The sequence below is a fragment of the Hakea prostrata genome, chromosome 4 (assembly GCF_041222555.1).
Source record: "Hakea prostrata isolate BN-2017 chromosome 4, UWA_Hpros_2, whole genome shotgun sequence".
Taxonomy (NCBI): domain Eukaryota; kingdom Viridiplantae; phylum Streptophyta; class Magnoliopsida; order Proteales; family Proteaceae; genus Hakea; species Hakea prostrata.
This window is the reverse complement of record NC_142603.1, coordinates 7,358,230-7,376,166: the sequence shown is the minus strand read 5'-3', so window position 1 is coordinate 7,376,166 and position 17,937 is coordinate 7,358,230. Positions and strand designations below refer to the sequence as shown.

Sequence of the window (17,937 nt, the reverse complement as noted above, 5' to 3'; positions counted from 1 at the left end):
TTAGTTAATGACTTTTGATATCAGATTTTACCCCGGGGGCAGAGGAAGGGAGAGAGAATTTTGTCATATGAGCTTTAGAGCTTGCACTATATCTCTGTGTCCCTATATGTTTGAACCAAAAAAAATCCCAATATAGACTAACCCCATGAATATATAAGAACAATCCACTCTTTCTGTCATTGGATCTATAATTTTGGTAATGCTGCGCCACATGAGTGTTGGACTATTTATGTGCTCTTGGTGTATGCATTAGTACAAGTTACTTTTTTTAGCGCAAACCATACCTAAAAGATAACTATTGTTTGGTAGACCTATAAACTGATCGGGTTTGACTCAGATGCTAGAGCTGCTATCTAAATTCGATCCAATATCTACCGAAAACTTACAAAAGATATTTGAATTTGAAACCGATAACTTAATTGGATATTTGATAAACTCTAAGATTATTAATTATCGATTGTAATTTCTTGATTTTAGTTTCCAATTGCCGATTACCAGTTTTCGAATCTGATTATCAGCCTTTTTAGAGCCAAAATAATATTTAATCGAGTGATTTTTTTCATAATTTGACCAATTGACTATGAATAATTGATTGAGCTTATGCCTATCTCCCATGTATAGAAGTTCCAATGTCTATCGCCGTTACCGTGGTAAATGGACATCAAAAGGGAGAGGGGGGATTAGTGGGGGACGAAGAGGCACAATAATACCAGACTATAATGTACAACCGGTGTGTCATCATTCAGACTTCAATTTCTGATAATGCTCTTAAAACTTTTTATTCATCATCCCTGTTACAAGAATGGGTTGTCTACAATAATAGCATTCAAAATTTAAAGAGGCGAATTGCTTTGTATTTTCCTTCCTCTTTTGCTTTGTATTGAAGAAAAATCTGGTTTTTTTACCCCCCAAAAAAATGTAACAATATGGCTTCACATTCAGGTCTGGAGAGCCCGCAGGAGAAAATATGATCACGCCATCTCTGTTGTGCCCGCAGGACACTTCCTGTACTCTTCTCGCAATACTCCCACGCACTTGGAAACGATCCACAATGACCTTGATGGAGAGTTTGTGAGGATCCAGCGTCAAAAAGGAACCGTGTAAGGCAACACATGCATATCTGAATCAGGCAAATAACAAGCTCGTTGCCAAAGACCACAGCTTCCTTGGAACACTCCATTGCTTGGCTTCAATCTTTTTGCCTCACGCCCTGATTTAGATTGCGTCCCAAAGAGCCATTCATCATCATCAGCAGCAGCAGCATCAGTTAGAGAATCCTCAATAATAGAAGGAACCCAGTTTTCAATTAAATCCCTATATTTAGACGCTCTTTTCTTCAGCTTGCTGCTGGACCTCTGAGCACTCTCATCTAAGTCTGGAGGTTGCACACCTATTCTTCCAGACATTGAACAAGTTTGTCCTTCAATGGGCCTAGGATCATTTTCACACCTCCCTTTTGGAACAACACTCGCCCTTTCCGATGTGGAACAGGTCTGCACCTTGCTGAGTCTAGGAGAAATTTCAGGCTTTGCTTCCAAAGTCGAAGCAGCATTCAACAATTCCAAATGGGTTGGGTCTCTGCTGCAAAACATTTCTTGATTATCCTGTTTCAACCTCTCTTGATCCCCACAATAGGCCCTTCCAGACATGGAACATTGCTGCTGCCTTCCAGAGGAAGAATTGAGTTGCTCTTGACAGAGTCTCGGAGGAATTTCATAATTCTCTTGCAAAGCATAATCAGCCTTACCAGAATTTGAACACGGAAATGTTTTGGTGGGGAGAATTTCATGGTCCCTGTGTTTAAAACGAATGCGAAGTATGCTCCCTCCTATAATTAATGCTTAGAGATAAAAATGTCAGTACCCATAAGAAGCTAAGCACCTCAGCAGCAAATATCCTCAGAAGAGGACATACAGAGGGTTACAAACTCACCATGTTTATGGTTGCTACTAGATGGCGAGCAGTGCCCTTTCCTCTTGTGGTTGTTCTGAGTGCTGTCAGAAGAATCATCTAATAAGTTTTGGGAATGCTCATGTTCTTCAGTAAGGTCACTCTTCTCAAATTGTTCAGCTTCGTATCTTCTTTGATGATCTCCTCCAGCATGTGCTATCTTGTTCCTTTCATTCATGTGCCTCTTCTCATGTTTCAGTTTTTTCTCTTCAACACCGCTTCTCTGTTTCTTCTCCATCTTTTTCTCATTGTTCCTTTCCTTTTTGCCCTTCTTCTTTTCTTTCTGGAGCTGAGGGCACCAGACGAAGGTAAATTAGTGAACAAATCAACCAAAGGAGGTAAACCCCAAGAAACAAGAAAGGTAAACCTCACAGAAGAGTGCATTTAGAATGGTCCCTATCAAATCAAAATGCATTCCAATAAGTAGACATTAAATACCTCAGATCAGACCAAGTTTTCTACTTAGGACCTCTTGTACATGGCCAAAAATATAAGGGTTCAGTCAATGAAACAAGCAACAGAGCACAAATTTATGGACAACTAATGGATAACTGATGTGAGCAACAAAAATACTACTACTTCTGTAACTAATTACACAGCATTAGCAAAGCTACTATATGCAACATTGCAACCTAACAATTTTACTACTATTTGAGAAAACTGACTTTCCATGTGACTAGGGAATGAATCACATTAAAATCAAATTGCAACCTTTCTAAGACTCTTAACCTACCACACAACCTTCACCATTGTGGATCTCTTGCCCATTGAGGAGACCCAATGGGAAAAGAAGCTGGCCTAATTGATGCAACAAATACCATTAGAAAGTACTTAGTATGAGACCTAAAACAAAGCAGACCAGGATGGATACATACATAAATTATATAGATTTGATTTTTCAAAGTATTACTCAATATTTCCTTAGCCCACTTCTTCTATACTAATTTTGAATCCACTCAAGATCAATACCTTCTGCATCATTGCAATAACTGAAGAATTCCACTACTGACAGATCCAACCCAAACGTATTCCTTTTTGGTTATAAAATAAAAAATTACATATATATATAAACCAAACTCACTCCACCCATTCTCACATTATTTAAAGACATTCAAACACTGGTTTTTAGCACAAGCTCCAAAATCACCACTGTTTCAATGAATAATTAACCTGCACAATATACCCAGATCCCTTTGGCAAAACACAGGAAGAATCTTAACCATATAAAAATTATATTATGTCCTTGCATGCCGGTCAAAAGGCCAACCTAAACCTTCAAGAAATTCGAAGGGAGATTTTTCCCACCTCTACAGAGGCTTCACACTATCCATTTAAGTCAGTGACCAAAACCAATGATCAAATAAAGACAAACTCAAGGAAACACTGAAATTTTTTACTGATCTTGCTTTATATTGCCGGCAAACAATTTTAACAGCTGTTCTTGATACAATCACTACTTACGCTCTCCTCAATTGATCAAGCCCTCCTACCATGTCAGTTCTTTGAAACAGAATCCTAATATTTCTTTTCTTCTCTACCCAAGGGAGTTAGGCTCCATTACTAAATAAGATGATCTTTGAACCCAGAATTAGCTCATTCTTCTTCATACTAATGGTATTCCAAATAATGATCATATAATTTCAATTAAAACTAAAAACTGCATAAACTAGTTCAGCAAGCCACAACATAGATAATGTTTTCATAACTGCCAAAATGCCACTACATCCCTAGTTTTAGATAGTGAGGTCATAAGACGATGATGCTCAATCAAGCAATCGAATTCACCACACTAGAATCATTCACACATCATGATCATCATGATCATTGAAACTGCATCTTGACTTATCATAAGGGTAGGAAGACAACTTGCTGCACTAAGATCAATTCTAACTCAAGCTCCTCAAGGACACCATAAATAATGTACAACAAACCTGAAGGATTGAGCCACATGGCTGCAGCCTATAACACCCCACTCCAACTTCAAATAAGCAAAATAGAGGGAGATATGATAAAGTTCAGGAAAATAATAAGCACTGAGGCAATAAAAATCGTTGGAACCATCAAACTGTGATCTAAACAGTGAAAAAAATAACTTAGAAATAGAAGTGCCTACAAACAAAACTAAGATCATCATGAATATCTACAAAAGCACAATGTGCTTATACAGGATTTCATAAATGGGAATCGAACAGTTGAATTGGCCGACTGAACCTGATTCTGACTGACACAATACGACTGGTTCACACCCAACAAAAAAAAATCTGTATAAATTCCATGTCTTAGGATCTGAATACTGATTCTAGGATTCTTAAGGCTCCAATTCCACATTTTAAAACCCTTTTCTATACAACCACTACACCATGCAACAAACAAATGCACCATATTTGCTGCTTTTACTTTCCAGAGTTCAATGCCTTCTAACTTTTAAGATTGTGATGATAATATATAGGTAATATTATGGGCTTCAATGGTAGTTATCAAGCTGCCCATGCAGTGCCAGCTAGATGCCCTAACAACTTATGTTCCAATACATTTCTTTTTTTGGTGAACTGAATCTTATCCCAGACATGCCCATGCAAAAGCCAACTGTAATTAAAGCTACTCTGAAAGTTATTGAGTATTATATGCATGATCTTACGCGGGGCCAGACATATTCTTGGAGAAACTCCAAAACCCACCTGAAGGTTATTATTTCCATTAAACAATACCACCTGTTATACATTTAACAGTATCAAGTGCAATTATTATCTTACTCCCAAACCTTCAGCCATCACGAAAATAGGGAATCAATTCTGGGATTTAGAAGTGGTTTGATTCTTTAGAGTAAATCCCACCATGTGATTCCTATTACACTATAACCATTACATCATTAAGCTGGATAAGCACAGTAAATCATAACGTGGACTAGCGCATCTAGTATTTTTTTCCAGTCCAAGCTTTGACCCCCCCCCCCATACCCAGGAGCCATCAGTCAGGTAACCATGAATATTCTTAATAGTAAAGTCTTTTACCCGCAAAACTTACGCTCCAGGCACCAGAGACTCATGAAACCTTTCAGCCAAAGTTATTCTCTACATTCACATATATATACAATAGTAACCCCTTTAATGTCTTCGTTCTTTCCCTTATTTGTTGTTTAAATTAAATATGTATTCACTTAGAAAGAGAACAAATCCAGTTCCAAACTGTTACGCGAACCGCACAAATTAGTCGAGCATAAGCGCAAAAATACACATGGCATGAATGCTCAACAAACCTTAATCGAATTGATCAGAGGCTCGTCTATGGCAGCACTTTTACTCTCATAACCCGTAGGAGGATAAGGAAAACACCTAGACATCCTGAACAATGCAATCCGAACTTAAACGATTCCTTACGGCAGAAACCAAGAGACAGAGATCAGCAACTCTTCTGCTACACTGTTCAAGATTGTAGAAGAAGAATCTCCAGATTAATCAGGTATCACTCGTGATCACCAAATCTAGTACGAGAAAAAAATGCCCCCAACGATACCTGTCGCCGAAGAAGAACCCTAGTTCTTGCAACTTCCAAGACGAAAGTGCACTCCGATAGCGTTTTAAAAGACTGGACCCCTAGGTCATATATAGACAACAACGCAAACACTGGCCCGCAAATTTGAACTTCTACGACAGATCAACGCGTTTAGTTACGTCAGCTGAATCTGACACGGCAAATTGTACGGATAGGATTGCACCGGCCGTCCTATTGGCTGATTCACTGTCATTGACGGCTGGGATTCTATCAATAACATTCTTTAAAAACTTTCTGTTTCTTTTCATTTTTTTTGTGCGAAAAAACTTGCTGTTTCGGAAAGCGAGTGTGGAGTCTGGACCATAGTCAATAATACGCAAATTCGAACCCATAATTAATAAAATCAACTTTACCTATAAATCAATCATGCATTTTGGGCATGTTTGGTCACATGAGTCTAGAAATTTCAAATATTTATAAATTTTAAATCTATATAATAATAATTCATAAAAGTAATTGTTTGGTGAAATAAAATCTGTGGATTCATCCTAAAATGCTATTTGATCGACGAAATTTTTGTGAATGCACAAATGTTTAGCGCTTTTATAGTAGCAATGAAGTTTCTGGATTTCACCCCATACCCATAAATCTATAGATTCATTTCACGTTTTTAATGTAAAACAATGAATTTCTAAATTTCATGAATCTAGAGATTTTTACAACCAAACGGGTATAAATCTCAGATTCATGAACTAACCAAACAGTGCCTTAGGCTCTTTTTTGTATTAATTCTCATTTCTTATTGTGTTCATTTAAAAAGAAAAATACAATTGGTCAAGAATGACAAATGATTTGGTGAATTTTATCAAAAAAAAATTTGATATGTTAAAAAAAAAATGGTTAGAAAATGATAGTGAGCAAGTAGAGGTGTCAATTTGTGGAGTCTGGACCATAGTCAATAATACGCAAATTCGAACCCATAATTAATAAAATCAACTTTACCTATAAATCAATCATGCATTTTGGGCATGTTTGGTCACATGAGTCTAGAAATTTCAAATATTTATAAATTTTAAATCTATATAATAATAATTCATAAAAGTAATTGTTTGGTGAAATAAAATCTGTGGATTCATCCTAAAATGCTATTTGATCGACGAAATTTTTGTGAATGCACAAATGTTTAGCGCTTTTATAGTAGCAATGAAGTTTTTGGATTTCACCCCATACCCATAAATCTATAGATTCATTTCACGTTTTTAATGTAAAACAATGAATCTCTAAATTTCATGAATCTAGAGATTTTTACAACCAAACGGGTATAAATCTCAGATTCATGAACTAACCAAACAGTGCCTTAGGCTCTTTTTGGTATTAATTCTCATTTCTTATTGTGTTCATTTAAAAAGAAAAATACAATTGGTCAAGAATGACAAATGATTTGGTGAATTTTATCAAAAAAAAATTTGATATGTTAAAAAAAAAATGGTTAGAAAATGATAGTGAGCAAGTAGGGGTGTCAATTTTCAACCCAAACCGTTAAAACTGGACCGAACCAGCTTGTTATAGCCCGAACCGGCCCGAACCGATCCTTAATGGGCCGTAATTGGGCTGAGGGTCCTCAGCCCGAACGGTTTCGGGTTGGCCTGGCCCAGCCCGTGTGCGTCAGCCCGTTAGTCTTTACATAAATAAAATTAAAATATAAAATGTAATTAAATTTTGTTTGAAATTGTTTAAATGTAATTAATGATCCATGAATTTCGGTGTTTGAGACGTTGAGACTCGAGTTTGAGTAGTTGAGAGTTGCTTAAGTTTTAAGTTTTAACTTTTTAATTTTCAAATTTCATTTAGTTTTATTATTTTAAAATTTAAAAGTCTTAATTGATAACTCATAACTCTTAAGTCTTAATCTTAATCTTAATCGTTAACTTTTTAATTTTCAAATTTCATTTAGTTTTATTATTTTAAAATTTAAAAGTCTTAATTGATAACTCTTAACTCTTAAGTCTTAATATTAATCGTTAACTTTTTAATTTTCAAATTTCATTTAGTTTTATTATTTTAAAATTTAAAAGTCTTAATTGATAACTCTTAAATCTTAAGTCTTAATCTTAATCGTTAACGTTGTTTCAGTTTCAGACTTTCAGTCTTTAACATTTTCGCTTTTGTGAAATCAAGCATCAGGGTTTCAAATTTCATTTTCACCGTTTCATTTCCAAACCGTTAGTCAACCCGAACCGAAACCGCACCGTTGACACCCCTATGAGCAAGTGAGAAAAGAGAAAAAAAATACATATGGCTTTTATAAAATAATGTATATTGATTTTTATTTTTTTGGTAAAGAGTGTATTGAATATTTAATCCTCATTTTAACTATAAATTTTTAAATAAATATTTGCATAAATGAAGATAATGAAATTCTCACTATAATCTATAACATTTTTTCTATAATGGGTTTTGGATGCTTTTCTATTATTTTAAATAAAAACATAACTGATAATAAATGCCCATTGATACCAAAAATATTCTTAATGTTATACCTAACTTCTAATGTAGTTGTATTGATTTACTAATTGTAATTTTAATTAGCATACTAATTAATTTTGTTTATCTTAAACAAATATATATAAATATAAATAATAAAAATTAAAAATTCAAGAAGATTATGAAAAATCATGAATTCCTATTATTTACATATATACTATGGAACCCTCGTTCACTCATTCAACTCACTTCATTTTTATTTATTTTTTTTTTTTTTACTTTTCTTTGCTAACAAGTCATAATACTCAAAACCCACAAATGCTCCTTAATTGTTGCATTTGTTAGTAAGTAATTTACTTCGTTTTTTTTTCTTCTTACCAACAAAAAAAATTTACTTCGTTTTTTATAAACTATTTAATATATAATGTCTTGATATTTCATTGTATACCATAAACAAGTTATTCATAACTATTTTTAGTGTTTGCAACTTTGCACCATGAAAATTATTCTAACATAAATAATTCAAAACATTACAACAACAACAACAACAATAATAAGCCTTGTCCCAACTAAATGGGGTCGGCTACATGGATTCTTGCCCTCCAATCAGTTCTGTTCGATGTCATGCTATATACAAAACCTAAGCTATACATATCATTTCTCACCACTTCTCCTAAGATTATCTTAGGTCTACCCCTAGCTCTTTTGTTCCTTCAATATGGATTATATCACTTATACGAACAGGAACATCTATAGGTCTCCGTTGAACTTGGCTGTGTCACCTCAAACGACTTTCTCTAAGCTTATCACTTATGGGAGCATCTCCCAAACCAACTCTAATATGATCATTTTTTATCTTATTCATCTTAGTTTTGTCACTTATCTATCTTAGCATCATCATTTATGCTACATTGAGTTTATCTATATGATTCTTTTTAACAGTCCAACAGTCTGCATCGTACATCATAGCTGGTCGAACAATGGTCCAGTCAAATTTTCCTTTAAGCTTTAATAGAATACGCTGATCACATAAGATCCCGGACGCACCTCTCCACTTCATCAACCCTATTTTAATTATTTGGGAAACCTCATCCTCTAAATCACCTATTTTACTTATGATTGAACCTAGGTACCTAAAACAATCACTCTGAGGAATCTCTTTATCGTCAAGTATCACCACCTCATCATCTGCCCGATTATGACTAAAGTTACAAACTAGATATTTTGTCTTCGATTTACTGAGTTTAAAGCCTTTTGATTCCAAAACTACTCTCCATGATTATAATTTGGTATTAATCCCCACTTGGGTCTCATCAATTAACATAATATCATTCGCAAAAAGCATACACCAAGGGACCTCATATTGAATGTCTTTGGTTAATTAATCCATTACCGATGCAAATAGATATGGGCTTAAAATTGACCCTTGATGTAGCCCAATTGTTATCGGAAATTCATTACTTTCTAACAATAGTCACCGAACCGTCATACATATCCTTAACTATATCTACATATTTATTTGCAATACTTCTCTTCTCTAGTACTTGTCAAATTAATGCTCTAGGGACTATATCATAAGCTTTTTCTAGATCAATACCATATGAAGGTATTTCCTACGTTCTCTATACTTTTCTATAAGTCTCCTAATTAAGTAAATAGCCTCCGTTGTAGATAAATTATTCAAAACATTAAGATAAATTATAATTAAATCAGACATGGAGATCAAATTTAACGGTTAAATAACATAGAAATACCACACATTGTATATCTTATAAACATGTTTGACTTGATGATATTATTTTCAATAGCATTAATTCATAGTGCAATGGAAGAGTACAATTCAATAGACTGAGCAATATCAATGAGAAAATTGGACTTGAAAGAGATAACTTGCTTTATTTTTTAATAACATACATCTTCATAAATATTTAGCTTTTTTTTTAATAGTTAAAATAAAAGAAGATTAAAAACACATGTTACACACACGATTTTTTTTGCCAAACACGAAAAAGAAATTCACTCACAGAAATAAGTCCGGGAAATCCTCCCGTAGTACAAAGGATCAAGACATCGGGGGCGCACCACCAAACTAGACATACCAAATGTTATCACTTTATACAAGGCAAACCCACAAAAGTTCTAATGAGTTGAACTAAGTTTGAACAATTCCAATCCAAAGTACTAGAAGCACCATGTAAACTGGAAACCACATCTTAACGTAATTGATATTTGATACTCTAATCTATAGTGGTACTTTAAATCAACTACCTATTATTTCCATTATTACTTTCATGCATGATTTTGAGACACAAGTACCATATGACATAAATAATTATTTTTTTATTGGTAAATACAATATTTTGTGCATAAAAAGGGTTATGTCATTATGAGACAAATTAATTTTATGTTTTGATGTTTTTATTTAAAGAATGCTGATTGGTTTTGGTGAGTTATATGAGAAATTACATTTTTGTTTATTATTTTTAATATAAATGGTTGTTTTCATTTATTTATTTTTATTGTTTATCTTAGATGTAGATATCCACAAGAATGAAAAAGGGTTTTTGTCTATTATTTTTAGCGTGGAATTCTTTTTTTAACGGAAACATACAAATTTTGAATTAACTGTAAAAAGTAAGTTGCTATTGATTTATAAAGACAAAACCCCTTCATTCTCTGTATTTTTCTTTCGTATTTATTTAAATTAGTCGTATTAAATATCAATTTATTCTCATAAGTATGATTGGTGTACAGTTGAGATGATTACTTAAGGGCCTGTTTGGTTACATGAATCTAGAGATTTCAAATCTTTGGATTCATGAATCTGAGAATTTTACCTGTTTGGTTGTAAAAATCTCTAGATTTCATAAATCTAGAGATTCACATTTTTACACTAAAAACGTGAATCTGTAGATTTATGGGTAAGGGGTGAAATCCAGAGATTTCAAAAAAGCTATACATTTGTACATTCACAAAAATCACGTCGATCAAATAATTTATTAGGATGAATCCACAAATTTCATTCCACAACCAAACATCTAATTTTATAAATTATAACTCTATAGATTTGAAATCTCTAGATATTTGAAATCTCCAGACTCATGTAACCAAACAGGCCCTAAAAACGTACTAGTTGCCATATTTGACTGATTAATTGTCGTATGTATCTGTACTCGAACTCAATTTGGTGATTCTATTTGAAAACTAGGGCTCTTTTTGGTATCAATTCTCATTCTCTATTATGCCTATTTAAAATAAATAAGTACAAGAATTCATTTTTGGTCAAGAATGAAAAATTATTTGGTGAATTTTATCGAAAATAAATTATGAAATGGAAAATAAGTTTGGTGTCAAGATAAAAAATTGTTAAAAATGATAGTAAACAAGTGAGAAAAGAAGGAAAAAGTATGGTTGTTATAAAAGAATGTGTATTGACTATTTTACCCTCATCTTACTTATAGAACTTTAAGTAAACTTACACAAATGAAGATAATGAAATTCTCATCATAATCCATAATGGACAAAAAGTTCATTATGGATTTTGGAGGTTTTTCTATTATTTTAAATGAAAATAAAATTCAGAATAGATGCCAAACAATTTAAAATAATGAAAATTTCTCATAATTGACAATGATAATTGATACCAAAAAGAGCCTAAATCACTTATTTTCCGGTTAAACATAGAATCACCCGATTTCATGAAATCATATGTATTATGAATCACTTTCGAACCAAACGATTTATTTAAAGTGAAATCATGATTCCGGTGATTCCAAAGAATTGCTGAACCAATCACAGCCCATTGAGTTGAGCCCAAGGCATATAAGGATTCTGCTGCATGTTCAACTGCTTGTTCGAAGTTGGGACTCCTACTCAATTCGTTGATCTTCTATCGGTTCAGTTGTTTCCAGTCGTAACCAAGTTCATTCTGCGCTAAGTGCTGTTACGTGTTCGCTGGGATTATCTCTTCTCTCTTTGACTGTTTCTTGCTCTGGAGTTTTCCGGTAAGAACGCATTACGGATGATTCTTGTTGATTATATGGCGGGAAGAAAATTTAAATTTGGGTTTAAAATGCGTAGATTATTTGTAGCACTGGAATTTGTCGGTAAGAAGGAACAAGTGATGATCATTATCGAGTTTGTGGCGTTTCAAATTATAAAACGACAATTGGGTTATCGACGAATTTGATTATTTCTCTTTTTCGCATTTCTTTAGTTCGTTTTAGGGCATCTGTTCCGTTTAATCGTCTTGCTTGTATGAAATTGGTTCGTGAGATTATTTGGTTTGACTGTATATCTTTTCCCTGCTTGTAAACTGCTTCTATTTTTCGTTTTTTCATTTTGAATCCTAAATTTATCGAGGGCGAGGTTTCATTAATATGACTCCCCTTCTCTAGCAAATTACATTCATAATACTTTCAAATTGCTCCCCTGCTGCTTTTAGCAGAAATTCTCACTCGATTCTGAATCTTAATAACAGAGGTCTCACTGGAGCGACAGTATTAAATCGTTTCATGGCTTAAATTATATGTTGGACACTTCGTACGCTACTTTCGGTTCGTTTATTGGGTTCTGTTCTCCTTGTTTCTTAAACCTCTGCTATGGACGATGGAGAGCTCGATTACTCGAATCAAGATGTCTTCTCATGTCTAAACTTGGATGATTTCGAGGGCTTATTCGATGAGTTCCTCACCGACACCAATGCGTGTACCCATATGCACACCTGCAATCCTCCTGGACCTGATTCTTCTCATTCACACACTTGTTTTCATGTCCACACCAAAATTCTACCTGCCCCTGCTGAAGACAAGGTAGTTACCGATGACACAACGGGGTCATTAGAGAAGAAATCGAAGAAACGTCACTTGTGTAATCGTGAAGCTGTTCGAAAGTACCGTGAGAAGAAGAAGGCACGGACTGCTTCGTTTGAGGATGAAGTTGCTGGGTTGAGAACTCTGACTCAGCAGTTGCCGAATGATATATCTGCACTGGAGGCAGAGTTAACTAGACGTAAATGCTTTCTTGTGGACATCAGAGGAAGGATTCAAGGAGCGATTGGATCTTTCCCTTACCAGAAATCCGCAAAGAGTGGTGATGTGGTCCAAAGCTTGCCCCATTCGAACTTGTCTAGGGCTTATGTCGTGAAACCATGTGATTTGCAGTGTGTTGATCAGGTCTGTTGCCTACACCCTGGAATGGAAGGCAAGGGTGGTGTGGATGGTATAGGATTGAATAATGCTTGTGAAATTGGAAACATACAGTGTATGGGGAATCCTAACCAAGATGTTTTCTCAGGTCCAAGCTTGGGTGATCAACTTCCAAACAGCTACCACAAAGGCTTGTTTGATGAGTTCCTCACCGACACCCATTCGTGTACCCATGCGCACACCTGCAATTCCCTTGGTCCCGATTATTCTCATTCACACACTTGTTTTCATGTCCACACCAAAATTCTACCCGCCCCTGTTGCGGATAAGGTAGTTACCGATGACACGACACAGTCGTCAGAGAAGAAATCAAAGAAAAATCCCTTGGGTAATCGTGAAGCTGTTCGAAAGTACCGTGAGAAGAAGAAGGCACAAACTACTTCGTTAGAAGATGAAGTTCCTAGGTTGAGAGCTCTGGCTCAGCAGTTGCTGAAATATAAAGCTGCACTGGAGGCAGAGATAGCCAGACTTAAATGCTTGCTTGTGGACTTCAGAGGGAGGATTGAAGGAGAGATTGGATCTTTCCCTTACCAGAAATCTGCAAAGAGTGGTGATGGGTTGCTGAACTTGCCTCATTCGAACTTGTCTAGTGCCTATGTCATGAACCCCTGTGATTTGCGGTGCAATGATCAGGTCTATTGCCTACACCCTGGAATGGAAGGCAAGGGTGGTGTGGATGATATGGGATTGAATAGCCAAGGATTTAATAATGCTTGTGAAATTGGAAGCATACAGTGTATGGGGAATCCAGACCTGGGATTGAAGGAGCTTCCAGGTTGTATAGCTGAGAGCATAGGAAATGTTGCAAATTCTTGAAAATCAAGTAAGAGAAGGGGTAAGATCTGACACAATTTTGTACTTTGCAGTTTCTTGTATGTTGCTTTACTGAATGTTTCTTAGGGTTGAGTTTTGGTTATTTTGTGTGAAGAAAAGTTAAATTTGATCAAAGTGAAACAGAATTTTTATTATAGTCATCTAACATTTAAGAGAAGCTAATTTCAAATCATAACTTTACTTTGCTCTTGACTTGGAAGTTAAATGGAAATCAGATGTGAAAAAGTATAATCATCACTAAGGCTTTTAAGTAGGTTAAACAACCTTGATTGTTAAAGTTTTGTTTTCTTTTTGGGATTTTAAAACCAAGTTTCCTTCATTGTTCATTTTTTTTATTTTTGGGTTTTAACTTGTGACTGACTGAGTGGTTGCAAGGCTGTCTTCTGCAATTTGGTTATTGCCTTTTTGTGATTGTTTTGCTTGCATAACACTTATAATTCCTTCATCATTTTCTTGCTTGATCACATCTTTATTGTTTTAAGCATTTTGTCCTGATTGTTTTCACGTTTTACTGTTTCTTACTTCCCCTTCCTCCTTGGAAAAGAGAAGGGGATGTTTCAATGTTTGACATTTGTTGTTTGGTTAATGGTTTGGAGCTTTTCGGATTCATCAATTTGAAGGTCCATGGGAGTTTGAGGGTTTCTTCAACACTTATTCCTTTTTAGGGGTTGGTGGTTAAACAAATATCAAACGTGATCTTTTTGAGTTCAGCATACTATCATCTTGTCATTAGACTGTCTCTATGGGGTGGCTGTAGCAATAGTATGTATTTTCCTCAGGATCTGATGCAACTCTTATCACTGTATTTTAGTTTTGATTATATATACTTGCTCTCCTTTTGGAGCTCAAATGTCATCAGATATGTTGTTAGTGTCACTATGCTACTTTTGCAAATAAGTTGTTTCAACCAATCTTGGAATTTTTTTTTCTTTTCTGCTGAGGGGAATTCTGCAATTTATTTCATACACTTGTGTTTCATGCACTAGTCCTGGAAATCTTATTGCATTCTGGTAATCTGTTATAAAGAAAGGGAAAACAAGAAGATTTTGTACTTCTGGGATAATACTTGTTATTGTCTGGGGGCTGTTTTGTAGTATCACAAGTACACATGCATTATTCTCATGTACCTTTTATTTTAAAGAAGTCAATAACGTATAGGTGGATCCTGCGACTGTAATATTGTGAGTATAGAGGCATTATGGTCATATACCTATTATTTTAAGAAGTCAATAATATAAGAGGAGTTCCTCTGCTAGAGTTTCTAGTAACTCTGGCCACTGTTCTCCTTCTCCTGGAGACTTATTTCTTCTTCATTTTTCTTTCTCTCCTGTCTTCTTCTTCTCTTTGACCTGATTATGATGCAGTCTAACAATACTTGTAAAGGGTGTACCAAAGTGCATGGGGTTCCCATACTGTGGGGTCTAGGACGGGTGATAATGTATGCTGTTCCCGGTTCTGAATTTATACTACTGGTAGAATATGCAAAGTTTCTGTCCGTCTGCCCTATACACTCCTACATAGGGCAGAAAATGGACAGGAGAAAAAAGTCCTCAATATATCTTCTTCTTTTTTGCCCATTTATCAGAGTTGGAATTGGCGTTCGATTCAGTGTTCGCAAGGTTGTAGGCTTTTTTTTTTTTTGGGGGGGGTGTGTGGTGGTGGTAGTGGGGGTTGATGAATGCAAGGTTGTAGTTGAAACTAGTTTTGCATTTTCATTTGATATTTGTAGTGAGGGATAGTGGAGATCTCTTTATAATAATAAGAACATCACTCTTTTTCTTGTTTAGCAGTTGTAGTAAGGGATAGTGGAGATCTCTTTATAATAATAAGAACATCACTCTTTTTCTTGTTTAGCAGTTGCTATTTTAACTAGCTGATGATTGGTCTTATTAATTGACATCCTGATTCAGAAGCTTTAGTTGAACTTTTTTTGTACTCATAATTTGATTATCTTGTTTCTTTGTCAGGAGGAGGAGCTCGTGCAGCCACCAGAGATTGAGAATTGATATGATACTGGCTTGAGGGTACATATTGTCTAGTGTAGCTCCAGCTACTTGTTCCCTCTATCTTTCAAGTCACATTTATATTTGTATTCTCTAATTTTAAATACTCGGTGCTGGAATTGCCCTATCCTGTATAATCCTTGGCTTGGTCTTATAGAACTATCCATAGTAGTTGATACTGTCACTGGGTCTTATAGAATAGTCTACAGATTACTGATTCTTTTGCTTCCTTACCAACATGAGTTCAGTAAAATTAGCCCACTTCCGTCTAGTTCTCAATCTAGTCTTATTTCGTGGATGGTGATATTATGCTCTTGCTCTTTTATATTCACTCATTTGAATTATTTCCTTCCAAGCCAAATGAACTCCGAGTAACTGCATCTATGGATTGAGAAAAGGAGATGATGCAATGTCTCTACCTCTCTATGTTCTACGGGTTAGCATCATCACTCTGGACTCAGGCTTGTCATTTGAGATTTTGTTTTATGTTTTTTGATAAACTGTTATGACTTTGAAGTTGGGCAGTAATGTCTGATTTTGTAGATTTTCAAAGATAACTGACATTTCCTCATTTTTATTTATTTATGTAAATTTTTTTGCTCCAATGAAAAGAAAATGAAAAGAAAATGGAACCTTGATTCACCTCACCGTATGTAAGCATGAATTGCACATCATTCATTTAACTGGTTCATCTACTCTATAGGTATCAGGCAACCACAAGATGGCCGGTAGTTCTTCATCAATGAAGAATGGATGAAGTGGCTTAAATTACTGATGCCTCGGCCAACATTGGCTAAGAATCCTTGGAAGGGAGCGACCTTTATGTGGGTTTTGTTAATCATTATTGGATTCTCATGCTTTTTCTCTTGGTAGGGAGATAATAATGCTTTGGTTGGTATTCTTTCTCGAAATAGATTACTTCGAACACATTTTAGGGTCAGAATCTCATCTGAGAATTTCATACCAAACAGCCTAGACTGATCTTGGAAATCTGCCTTACTCATGTTTTTATGCTCTATTTGTTTCCAGAGTTGGAAATAACCAAGTCATCCTTGTTGCCTTACAGCAGGAAGAATTCCTTGATTCCTTCTCCATTGGACAGCTTGAATGGACTCTTAGTCTTGGGTCACCATTACAATTTTACGATATTGGTCAAGTTGAACTATTCTCATTGCACAATGTACATGATGAAGAAACTTGGTCTTACAATCAATATTTAATGATTTTGGGCATGGATACATGTAGCTAATCCTTGCTCAGATCTTGGAGTTTTATTTGATGTTTTTGGATTCCGTATGATTCTTTTGAGAAGAGATCTTTGGTTTGTGCATACTCAAATCAACCATTGGCATGATGGGGGTGTTATGTACCTAATATGGTTTGATCTAGAGAGGCTGAGTGCTTGATTTGATCAATCATATGATACAAGTTAAAGGCTCTTCTAATTTTTCCTATTAGTTTTGGGGTTTTTTTTTGGGCATATTGACCGACTACCTAATATTTGATATCAAAGTAAAGTAGTATGATGTAATGTGTTGGTGTTGATGTGAGAATACGAGTATTGAATTATTTTATTTCACTATTGGAATAGGAGCTTGGGATATAGACAGATCGGATTCGGCTGGATACACCAATATCAGAATCTGATTAGCAAAACCGTTATCCGAATCCGAATTTGAATCCGGCAAATTTAGAGAAAGCATTCGAATTCGAATCCGGATATCCGATAATAATCTGATCCGATAAACTATCCTTATTGATTGGTGATTGTTATTTTTTTAATTTTTGATTTCCAAATTACGATTACTGGTTTTTATCCGGATATATTATTTGATTCGATAAGTAATTATCCGCCTAACTAACCCACCATTGGCATAATTATTTTATTTTTGAATCTGAAAGTTTGGAAAGGTGGATTTGCCATACGTCTGATTCTCATGGCAGCCACTTAAATGGGATCCATTTAA

General features: G+C 35.0%; 2 protein-coding genes across 5 annotated transcripts; one reads left to right on the top strand and one right to left on the bottom strand.

The window, feature by feature from the left end:
- Positions 1-730: 730 nt before the first annotated feature.
- Positions 731-5,515, bottom strand: LOC149017528 (uncharacterized). 3 transcript variants are annotated; one of them, XM_089151854.1, is made up of 4 exons: positions 5,464-5,515; positions 5,207-5,369; positions 1,933-2,239; positions 731-1,840 (listed from the first exon to the last, which is right to left on the bottom strand). In XM_089151854.1, the coding sequence occupies exons 2-4, from the start codon at positions 5,288-5,290 to the stop codon at positions 1,086-1,088; spliced, it is 1,146 nt and encodes a 381-aa protein (XP_089007980.1). In that variant the 5' UTR covers positions 5,291-5,369; positions 5,464-5,515; the 3' UTR covers positions 731-1,085. The 3 variants fall into 3 exon arrangements, with proteins under 3 accessions (XP_089007980.1, XP_089007979.1, XP_089007981.1); XM_089151853.1 differs by having other exon boundaries at positions 5,207-5,513; XM_089151855.1 differs by having other exon boundaries at positions 731-1,828; positions 5,207-5,513.
- A 6,235-nt stretch (positions 5,516-11,750) lies between these two features.
- Positions 11,751-17,301, top strand: LOC149017527 (uncharacterized). 2 transcript variants are annotated; one of them, XM_089151852.1, is made up of 3 exons: positions 11,751-11,930; positions 12,407-13,956; positions 15,935-17,301. In XM_089151852.1, exon 2 carries the CDS (start codon positions 12,528-12,530, stop codon positions 13,947-13,949), a length of 1,422 nt encoding a protein of 473 aa, XP_089007978.1. In that variant the 5' UTR covers positions 11,751-11,930; positions 12,407-12,527; the 3' UTR covers positions 13,950-13,956; positions 15,935-17,301. The 2 variants fall into 2 exon arrangements, with proteins under 2 accessions (XP_089007978.1, XP_089007977.1); XM_089151851.1 differs by having other exon boundaries at positions 11,752-11,930; positions 12,407-13,968.
- Positions 17,302-17,937: the final 636 nt, after the last annotated feature.